Here is a 10968-nt window from a genome sequence, read left to right as displayed (position 1 = left end):
AAGTGGTGTACAGGCAGAGGCCTTGACCGACAATGGTTGTTGAGCAAAAGAAGAAGAAGAAGAAGAAGTTTCACTGCCTCCGAAATGATTTTGTTGTGAACATAATGAGCCAATACTTGTTATTCAAATTGATTCCCCAGACCTTGATATATGAGAGTGGACCATCTCTCAAAGAGTTGCTTGAATGGCGTGTATTTTACGATTTTTGGAAGTATTAAATTACTTTGGTCTTTGCTTTACTTCGGTTTAACGGACAAAACGGTTTAAACTCCTTGTTCGACTACAGTTGTCGGTTGCATAGACTGTCATTTGATTCAAATTATTTTTTTTTATTTCTTATGATAACCCTTCTGCAAGCTTGCGTTTAATGCTTTATGAGTCTTCTAAAACCTTCAAAACTACCATTTCCAAACCATACGGCGGGCAGCGCTCAATCGCTAATGCTGTCAGTCGGTTTTCCCTACCTACAAAAACGGCCTCACGATGCTGTCAGTTGTGATGTTAAAACAGTGACAGCTGACAGCCTGCAGAAGGGAATGGCTTTCGGTGTTCCTTTCTCGCTCACTCACGTTTGCTCGGAATCATTCAGACCTGCTACACATATTCCCCCGGCGGTGGTGCGCGACTCAACGCGCGTTGTGATTCCCTTCCGACCGGCAGTGGGCAAGAGCAAGCAGGCAAGCATCGCTCGCTCGCTCGCTCGCACTGTCCCCGACCCGCTTCCGAGGCAGGGACATTCCGCGCATCCGTACAGCATCCCCGAGGCGCGACGAAGCGACACCCGAGCGGCCATTGGCGAGCGCTGCGTTGCACAGCAGCACACACTGCAACAAACGGCCAAGCGCGAGAGAGCGTAATATACACAAGTTGCGAAGCGAGCGAGTCCTGTGTGTGTTAGAGCCAGCACGCAAAAAGGAACGGTCCGCACGCGTCCACGCATCGTGTGCGCGAGTGTGTGCGTTGTTTCGCTAAAACCTCCGTGTGTATTACCGTGTGTATTGCTGATCAGTCGTGTCGTGTTTAAAATCCTTCGTCCAGGCCGGAGACCCCAAGCTCCCCCATCAGAGCACAGGTAGGAGCTGTACCGTTTTTGTTTTCCGTTGCTTGGTACAAATGTTACCTACTTTTCTCTTGGCAAATGTGAAGCCGCCAACACAAAATGTTTGCCGAAGCGGTCCCGCGGTTTCTGGTGGTTCCCGAGTGCCTCCTCGTCGTTCCGCTGATTCAAAAAGTGGCCGCCCAGGTGGCAGTTACACAAGCAATCGCTCTGTTTTTCGACGCCCTTTTTTATTGCCTTCGGTAGTCCTCAAATGCACAAATTGTATCGGACCGTGATGGCAAAGAAAGAAAGCGGGGAGAAAACAGATATCCAACGCCATCCACCATTGACGTGTGCAAAAAACTGCCAGGAGCACGTGTTCCGGTTGAGTGGCGACCGCACGCGCCTGTCAACTGCAGGGATTGTTTCTTCGCGCGGGTGATGCACACTTTGCAATCTCTGACATTTTTCCAATGCTTTCCTCCGGCGTATATTAATGTCTTTAGCATTTCAGCATGTTCCGGGGCCATTTGGGAGGGATTTTAACGAGAACAGTCTTTCTTTTCGCTAGCTATTTTCTACTTGGCCAGGCAAGCAAGGCCCGCAACGCGTTCGTTGCCTGACAGCTTCTTGCAGCGAGGAAGAAAACAAACTAAGAAGGTTCTTACAGTACGCAAAAAAGGACATTCGAAGCAGGCCTGCAAAGCGCAAAATGTACCTACAAATGCTTCAATCAGCACCAAACCTAATGTCCCTTTGCCGGCGGACTCAGTCCAACAAAACCATCCTCGAGAGTTCGCATGAAGCGTTACACCAAGGACGGCATCGATCCGGCGGCGGCTAATAGTTGGACAGTCTCCAGCACAGTGACCGGTGGTAAGTAGGTGACATCCGTACGCCCACACCAAGTTGGCTACTTTTTTAAACAAAACCCTTTCTAGCGAACTGATTTTAAATACGACAAAACAAAAACCGACAGAAAGATCCAATTGCTGAGTGTGGGCTAAACAAACAAAAAAAAAAAAAAAAACAATGGGAGGATATTGGCTGTCGCCTTTACGTCCTCCCCAATGGCTTCCTGTCACGAAGAAAATCACGATAACGTACACATGCGCCTCGCACCCGATCCGGTTCCCGACAGGATCGGATTCGTGGCCTGCTGATCTTTAAATTGCCCGTTTGACTTTGCTAACTCTGCTCTCGTTCCCATTTCTTCTGCCCCATTTTGGCTCTATTTTTCCTTCTCAACCAACAAAAATAAAACAGCTGCTAGAGCACCATGCACTACAATTCGTTTAATTGCAAGCAGAACATACTGGAGTATTACACCTGTAAGAATGCGCGCGTTTCAGTGGAGCTGGACAGGACAACCACGTCCCGCCATTTTCACTACATATACCTACCTATATTACGTATACAGACCCCTGTTAACCGTTTTTTATTTGCTACCTGTTTTTTGTTGTTAACGGAAATGTGTTTTTTTTTTGGTTCTTTAATGTTTGTCCCTTAGCCTATCCTCACCTTTCTTTTAGTTCCCATCGCTGAAACTGCGCCCTTTTACACACTTTAGCCTTCAAACTGTAACCTCCTCTCCAGCACCTTTCCAACCTACCGTAGTGTTGACAAGTGTGTGTGTGTTTGTGTGTGTGTGTTCGTTGAAACGCCAGAGGGAGAACCCTTAGCCGTCCATTGACGGTACCTTTAAACCGGGGCAATTCATTCACCCTTCATATCAACCGGATGGCTTTCCCTATCAACGAGCCTTAACACGCACTGGGGGGTTGTTCGGCGGTGGTGGAATGTGAGACACAGTATGTGTATGTGTGTGTGTGCTGAATGGACAAGGATCGACCATCATCGCAGCACACACAGGTGCGCAATTAGCTTGAGCCCGGCAACCGCCGTTGAACCTTTTGACCACTACATTTGCGCTTAAACCGGCCGCCCGCTCTCCCGCACAACAAAAGCGTGAAGCGCACACACACACACACACACACATCCATGAAGGGAAATAACTCTCCCGTTTTGCTTTTTGGGGGAAAAAAAGCCTTGCTGGGCCCCATGGAAGCCCAGCCAACAATGCGTGAGCGCGAGCGAGAGGAGCTTGCAATTGAAACAAAAGAAAGAAGGAAAAAAACGGAACGAACACGAACACCACCAATGTGGGTCCCCAGTATACCGCCATGCCTATACATACAGGGTTACACGGTTTGCGGGCGGCCGTTTAAATTATACGAACGTGCATCACAGGTGCTGCTGGTGGTGGTGGGGCCTTGTGCCGCGCGTTCTCTTCTTACCCTTTTGCTCACCTTCTCTGTCCCTGTCTCTCTCACCCTCTCTCGCTGGGGCGCCATTAAAAAGCATCGGATTGCGGGCGAGCGACCTGTAAGCGAGCGTGGTTGTGTGTGTGTGTGTGCGATGGGTACGATCCCGATCGTAACACGCTCGCGAGGGTAGCTCGAGTGTCGCTTCGTTCACGCACCGCTTGTTTGCTTGAGCGTCTCGACGAGAGAACACACGCCCGTAGCGTGCGGCGTCCGTAGCGCGCATCTCGTGTATTGCGGGGAGCTTACGGACTGTGGGATTTTTTTTATTTTTTTAGTTGTGTGTGGTGTCTGGCTCCTCCTGGGCACTCTAGTGTACCTTACTGTGTGCGGTGCGTGTGTGAGCGGATTGCACAGAAGCGAGCTTCAAGTGCGATCTTGCGGGGTGCGATTCTCGCTCGAAAGAGAGAGAGAGCGAGAGAGAGAGGGAGAGGCAAAAGGAAGAAAGAACGAAAAAATGGCAACCGTACAAGTGCGAACAACGCTGAACGCTGCTGTGCCCTTAGTAAAACCTAACCTTGGCGAACAAGATCGGCTCGCCTTCCGTGTGCGCGTGTGTGTTTGCGCTCCGCTACGATTGCTGCTACCGTTCTGCTACAGACCACGGTTGACAAAAGGATGTGTTTTAGTGAACGATGGAAACAGATAACAAACAAAAAAAAAACTGATCCAACAGTTAAGTGAATCACGGGTTGCGGCGACGACGTTACTAACTGCGATGGCGGCAGCGGCGACGGCGGCGGCGAAAAAGAACCGAATTCTAAAGATGGCGCAGCGAAGGATGGATGATGGAGCGCTCGATCCAGCAGCTGCGGGAAATGGCGAAGACGTGCGGTGCTCGGCTGAATAAACCGCGAGCGACAAAAATGCTCGCACCGAGCGGCCTGGTTTCCCTGTGGTGGTGAATTTTAAACGTTTCATACAAATGATCTTTTACATTTCGTCTTATTGCCCCACTATTGCCCTGGAGACAGCGAAAGAGAGCGAGAAAGAGGTGCCCAAAAGGAAGAGCTTTTCGATCAACCCCGTTCCTCAATTTCCCTGGCGCTTCGTGCGCGTTTTCCATTAGTTTGGTAACACAAAAACGAGAAGATTATTAATTATTCTGAACCACGCTATCGCGGTACGAGCGGGAAGCCAGGTAGTACAAGTATAAAGCCCAGCTAAGATCTTCCTTAGGCCGACCCGGTTCAGTGCTAAAAAGTGGTGTTGCACTCCTCCTGTGTGCGATCATCACGACATCTTTATGTTTTCCTAATGAAGCCAAAGGAGTGACAAGCCGCTAAGGGGGGGAAGGAAGCAGACACGCGATGTATCGTCTCGGGTCTTCATTACCGCTTCCTCTCCCGCATTTATCTTAACTGCTGAAAGATCCTCCGCGCCACAGCCACAACCCTCCACAGTCGGGGTACGATCGTCGTGTTCAACCGTTCGCACACACACACACACACACCAGCCAGCGTGTGTTTGTGTTGGGGAGATGATTGCGAGGAAGGCGAGCATTCTACCACTGAATTACCGATGAAACAGTCTGGCGGTCGCTCTACACCGTCACTCAAACAAATGCGAACGTTTGCCGCAGTGAGGAGTGCGAGGCGATTGGGAAGCATGGAAAGGAAATACTACTACTACCACTTCCACCCTCGCCTCTCTCACCTGCCGGCATGGCGTGGATAAGCGCGCGCGCGCGCGCACACACGCTCTCGCGTCGCTGGTGACGGATTTCGCATCAACCCCCACGATCAAACATGGCGCCGCAGGTCATCAAACAAGTTCAAGGTCTATCAACCGACATTTGGCGGGGCAGGTGGCTGAGGGGTGTGTTTGAAGAGAGGAAAAAATGGAGTGGGGAGCTGTGTTGGTTTGATCCCTCTAACCACACAAACACACACACACGCGTAGTGGGAAGCCATTGTGTGTGAAAGGATTTGTTCCTGCATGGAAATCTCCTGTACTGCTCGAATACGACGATCCCTCAAATGCGTTTGGGGGAGGGGTGCGGGGGGGCGGGGGAACGTAATGCTTGGGAGGCGTTTCCTGGTCCCTTTCGAAAGCTGGAACAACCGGGAAAGAAGGGCCATTGTCTTCTTGGGGCTATCTCGTCCTCCCCCTTTTACCCACTGCTGCCAAGCAGCAGCAACAGCACACAAACATACAGCACCGTTTGCAACCCTCCCCCCCCCCACCTTCCCTCTTTTTCGAGCAAGAAGATGGAAGTTTATTCACATTTTTGCCGTTTAGTTTGTTGCCTCTGTTTTCTCGGCCATTCGTTCTCGGGGCTCGCTCAGTGAACGCTCGGCGATGAAGGAGTGGAAGATGAAACGGCGCGGTTTTGGGTGGGAGGGGGGGGGGGGGGGGTGGATCGTACCACGCCGTACGTACCCGCGAAGCGCGCGGAGGGTAATGCACCCGAATGATCTTTTTTTTTCTCTCTCCCCCTCTATATGTGTGTTGGTGGTACCGGGTCCGTTCGGTTCCCTTTTGTTCTTTGGCATTTGGCTTCTTCCGCCATGCTGCTGTTGGGTGCGTGGGGGGGGGGGGGGGGAGTTTTGGGAATGAAACTTTATTAGTTTTCGACGAGCAGCGAAAAATGAAAGGAAGACACCACTTTCAAACTCGCGCAGCTCGCTCAGCTCGGCAAGCTACATTTTCCAGTTCTAAAAACAAAACAAAAAAAAAAACGAAGAAGAATCTAAAACTGTCCCATTGTGGAGAGACGAGGCATGTTTTGTAGTTTGTCTTTGCTTTTAAAGTCCCCTCGAAATACACACACTCACACAACACAAACCCCCTTCGGGTGTGTGTCAGGTGGCTTAGGGACTTTCATGTCGAGCGTTTCTGTTTTTTTTCCAGAGGGGGACGCCCTGCACAATACACACTTGCACGTGTGTGCGTTGCATACATTATACTCTCCTTCCCGTACACACCGCGTGTCGGTATCCTACGCTTAATGTTTCCCCCAATTTTTCTTCCCTGCTTTAATGCCCGGGAGGAAAACGCCTCACGGGAAATGGTTTTGTAGCCCGCCCGTCTGTCTCTTGCTTTACGAGTGAGTGTGCGCACAGTGCGCACAGTGCGCCAGAGCGAGAGAGAGAGAGAATGGTTGGTGTAAAACGGGGGGTGCACGATGATTCTGACTTAATTTTCCAGACACACACACACACACACACTCACTCTAAACCCCTTATAAAAATTCACCTGGAAGTAAAACACACACCCCAGAAGCGCGCAAAGAGAGAAGGGGAAAAGAAAGGATGGACTAGGGGGAGATCATAATGGGGCAGTGCAGACGGAGAATAACGACCAGAGCATAAGAAAGACAGTTACAGAAAACGAAGAGATAGAGAAGATAACGCAACAGAGAGGGTGCAGGAAAAGCGAAATAGAGCGGTAGGGGGATGGGGGAAAAAATGGAAAACAGCACCGAACTACGGAAGCGAATTATACATACACTTGAGCGTTGGCATTAACACACTAAGAAGAGCAGTGTCGGGGGTTGATGATGATGATGATGATGATGATCACACAAAGAAGAAACGGAGATGGGGAAAAAAGTGCTATGAATATGAAAGAAGGTCCAATGTTACGATATTTTCTGAGGGAGGCAGAAGAGAAGGAATGGGAAAACGTAATGTAAAAATATCGTACCTTCCTTCATTTCCTTGCTCGTTTTTTTTCTTTCCTCTCTTAACGAGCGCTTCACAATTAGTGATCCCTTAGCAACAACTAAACAAAAAAATGATGTCGTCTTCCTAACAAAAACCCGTCGCATCCGGCACGCGCTGGCTTCCTTTGTCTCCGCGCTGTCTCTTCCCTTCCCTCCACAAAACTATAATTTAAATCCTGTTACCGTTTCTCCCTCCCGAACATCCTTACCGATCGTCGCCCGTATGTGGCGGTGATGGTGCGTGTTGCCCTTTAACCGTCAAATTAATGCCACCTGTTTGCCCTTTTTACAATGTTCTCTATTCCCTCCTTTTCCACCGCTTTTTTTCCTCATTCCCGACGATCAACCGTCTCTTCCTTTGCCCTCTCGAAAGCCTCTTTCGGACCTCTTACCTCCAGGTTACTGCCTACTGCCCTTGTAAAGCAATCGAAAGTCGAACCGATCTTACATTTTACACCGGTCTAGTGCAAGCTTCCTCTAACCAACGCGCATCTCTCTCACACACTCTTGACAGGGATGCATCGCTATCGCCGTTGCTTTTGGCGGTTGCATCCCGCGTCTCGGGGGAAGTTAAACGTTTTGAAAGGATTGAAACACAAAGCCTTACATTTTGCTCTATTGCCACCACTATCTGCTGCAACCAGCAGTCCCACTGCCCCACGTGCTACGAGGAGGCAGGCGAAGGGACACGTTGCACTAACCCTTGCCATAACCATATGCTTTCTGTGTCTTTTGTTTTTTTTTTTACTTCCCTTAAGGCTCTTCTTTTTAGGTACAGTTTGTTGCGCTTTAAATGTGTTTCTTTGCGCATTTCCGTCTGAAAGCGATGACCTTTTTGTTTATTGCAAATTAATATATGTATTTTTTAAATCATTACTTTATCTTTTACCCACTGCACTAGTATTGTTGTGTTAGTACAAGTTCGCTTGCAACTTGTTAGAGACATACATTTCAAAGCACAACTCACACTGCGCAACGTTTACTAATCGTAAACCTGTTCTTTTCCTTTATTTTCTTCCCCATTTCCTCCCCTCCTGTTTTTTTTTGTCTGTATTGTTTTTTTCTTCCTTGTCGCATTTGTTGCTGCCATCCTCTGCGCCCTTACGTTCCCTTTAATGTGTCTAAATTTTGGCGTCGTCCGTTGGGCGTACGTTTTTCACCTCTGCTTGCCGGGCACGCGGGTAGGCCATGGCGGGGTGAATCAACTAGGCGGGGTGTTCGTGAATGGGCGCCCACTGCCCGACCTGGTCCGGCAGCGGATCGTCGAGCTGGCGCACAACGGCATCCGGCCGTGCGACATCTCGCGCCAGCTGCGCGTCAGCCACGGTTGCGTCTCGAAGATACTGTCCAGGTAAGGGATGGGGAAGGCATGAATGCGGGGCACGGTTGCATCATGCAAGTTTTGCTTACGTGTTGTTGTTTCATTAGATACTACGAAACGGGCAGCTTTAAGGCGGGCGTGATCGGTGGATCGAAGCCGAAGGTGGCGACGCCGCCGGTGGTGGAAGCGATCGCCGCCTACAAGCTCCAGAACCCGACCATGTTCGCGTGGGAGATCCGCGACAAGCTGCTGGCGGACGGTATCTGCGTACACGATAATGTGCCCAGCGTGTCGTCGATCAATCGGTAAGATGCGTCCCGGGTCCGGCTCGGCAGGGATATCGCTAACGCCCTCTCTCCCCACACACACAGTATCGTACGCAACAAGGCGGCGGAAAAGGCAAAGTACAGCTCACAGCGCTCGGACAACAGCAGCATGGACAGCCCGCGGATTCTGTCGCGCAACAATCAGCAGCAGCAGCAAAGTCAGCAGCAGCAGCAGCAGCAGGAGTGTCTCAATCAGCAGATGCAGGCCGACCAGGAATCGATGAAGTCACCGCAGCAGGTGGAGAACGTCGCGTCGCAATCGTACAGCATCAACGGGTTGCTCGGCCTGTCGCAGAAGTCACTGTCTGGTTCGAGCTCGAAACGGCGTCGCATCAAGGAAGATCCCGGTAAGCATCTGCTCACCACGAACACCATTTTGCGTCCTCTTACACCGCGTTTCTCTCTTGCAGATATGAAGGGTAGCATGCTGAGCTGCATCAAGCGCGACAAGGAGACCAAAGACATGTCGGAAAGCATGCTGCACGACAGCATAGGCAAGGGAGGCGGTCAAGATCAGCAGCAACAGCAACAGCAACAGCAGCAGCAGCAGCAACAGGACAAGGGTCACGATCTGTTCGTCGGTGGTGTGGACTTCGTTAGCTCGCTTGCGATGGCCCAGGACGATGGGAACAATCCGGACAATCAGCAGGCCGGCTTCAGCAGCATGCGCACTGGCCCCCGGCCCGGCACGATGAGCAGCAGCCCGATCCGGTCGCGCGAAAACGCCCTCTTCCTGCTGGCGGGCGGCGACAAGGCGCACAAGTACCACCGCACGGACGAACCGATGCCGACCGGCGTCATCATCGAGGACGACAGCAGCGCCCGGAAGCATCAGCAGCAGCAGCAAGCACACCAGGCCAACGACGTGAAGACGACCTACGACAAGATACTCGCCGGCGAGCTCGTACCGGGCAGCGGGGTGAAGCGGGCGAGCAGCAGCGCCAACAATGCCGCCACCGAACCGTCCGCCCTGACGCAGTCGATCGAGTTCCTGAGCGACATGAACAACAACATCGCGCAGAACCAGCACCAGGGCTTTGCGGCGGCCGCGTACGACGGCGCGTACAGTGCGGCGGACGCGGCCGACACGGCCGTCCAGCTCAATCCGCACCTGGCCGCCTGCTCCTCCAACTACTCCGCCTTCCTGCAGAACACGGACCAGTTCGCGGCGGCCAACCCGGAGCTGATCTTCCCGACCGCGGCCTACACGCAGTACGCGGCGCCCGGCTACGGCACGTTCAACTACAACTCGTCCTTCGCCAACAACAACCTGTGCCGGGACCTGGGCCAGATCCACTACCCGGAGGAGCAGTAGTAGACGTTGCGGGAGTGTAGCAGTAATTGTAGCAATAAGCAATAAGGTACGCTAGCGGGTAAAGGGAGCCGGCGGTGGTTACGTGGAACGGAGTGATTTCTTTAGCCCGTACGAATATATATATATATATATATCGAGGACAACGAGGAGAGAGCGGAGAAGGAGAGGGAAGCGTGTTGTGCGTTGATTTCCGTGTTGAAGCAGAACACTTAAACATATACAATTTACAAAGAAAAACAAACAAACCACTAAATCACAATTTACAAAACTGATGAACAAATGATTTATATTGCCTCCTTCTCCTGGGAGGAGAAGACGACGTCGACGACGAAGATGTTTCGCATTTACACACACACACACACACATACGTGTTACGTACATTTCACGCGACCAGTGGGTGGGTGGGCCCGATCAAACACCGAACGGAAGGGGCTCGGTGTTCGCGGGCAAAATAATACTCGACCCAAAACCACGCGATCGCGCCCGCGAACGTTTACGCATTTACTGGAAGAGAGACACACCAACCCTTAGGGAATGCTGCGCGGTTATTTTGTCTCTGTCTCTGAAATTTATTAAAATAAAAGCAAAAGTGCTGCACCGAAACCAACATTACAGTCCGGCGTGCGGCGTTTGGCAAGAATCGGTAGGGCCAACCAAGATATCACAGGTTGTTGTTACGGATCAGAAGTACAGTGAAATCTCTCTTAGAGTGAATCTTCCGGGGACCAACAGTCTCTCGGGCTATCGCACTATTTATCTTAAGCTGGCGCCTTAAACTTCCTCTAAACTGCGCCATTTTATCTTGAAGTGTTGTCTTTTGACAACATATACTTCAATATGCAAAAAAAAAATCAATTCATCCTGAAGAGACTACATCGGAGAAAGATTGCAACTGTATAAACTTATGATTTTTTCCGCGAAACTTGCATTTGAGGATCTGTCGACATCTCGCATAACCAGCAATGTCATGTGTGTA

The 10968-nt window shown here is 50.9% G+C and overlaps 1 protein-coding gene across 2 annotated transcripts; it reads left to right on the top strand.

Annotated features, from left to right (window-relative positions):
• Positions 1-827: 827 nt before the first annotated feature.
• LOC1272219 (paired box protein Pax-2-A) lies at positions 828-10599 on the top strand. Of its 2 annotated transcripts, none has more exons than XM_061649313.1 (5): positions 828-1072; positions 2306-2370; positions 8216-8381; positions 8459-8656; positions 8723-10599. In XM_061649313.1, exons 2-5 carry the CDS (start codon positions 2319-2321, stop codon positions 9990-9992), a joined length of 1686 nt encoding a protein of 561 aa, XP_061505297.1. In that variant the 5' UTR covers positions 828-1072; positions 2306-2318; the 3' UTR covers positions 9993-10599. The 2 variants fall into 2 exon arrangements, with proteins under 2 accessions (XP_061505297.1, XP_061505306.1); XM_061649322.1 differs by lacking the exon at positions 2306-2370 and having other exon boundaries at positions 837-1915; positions 8723-9024; positions 9088-10599.
• The last annotated feature ends 369 nt before the right edge of the window (positions 10600-10968 follow it).

This window comes from Anopheles gambiae, chromosome X, assembly GCF_943734735.2.
Source record: "Anopheles gambiae chromosome X, idAnoGambNW_F1_1, whole genome shotgun sequence".
In the NCBI taxonomy this organism is placed as follows: Eukaryota; Metazoa; Arthropoda; class Insecta; order Diptera; family Culicidae; genus Anopheles; species Anopheles gambiae.
This window is presented reverse-complemented; position numbering and strand designations above follow the sequence as displayed.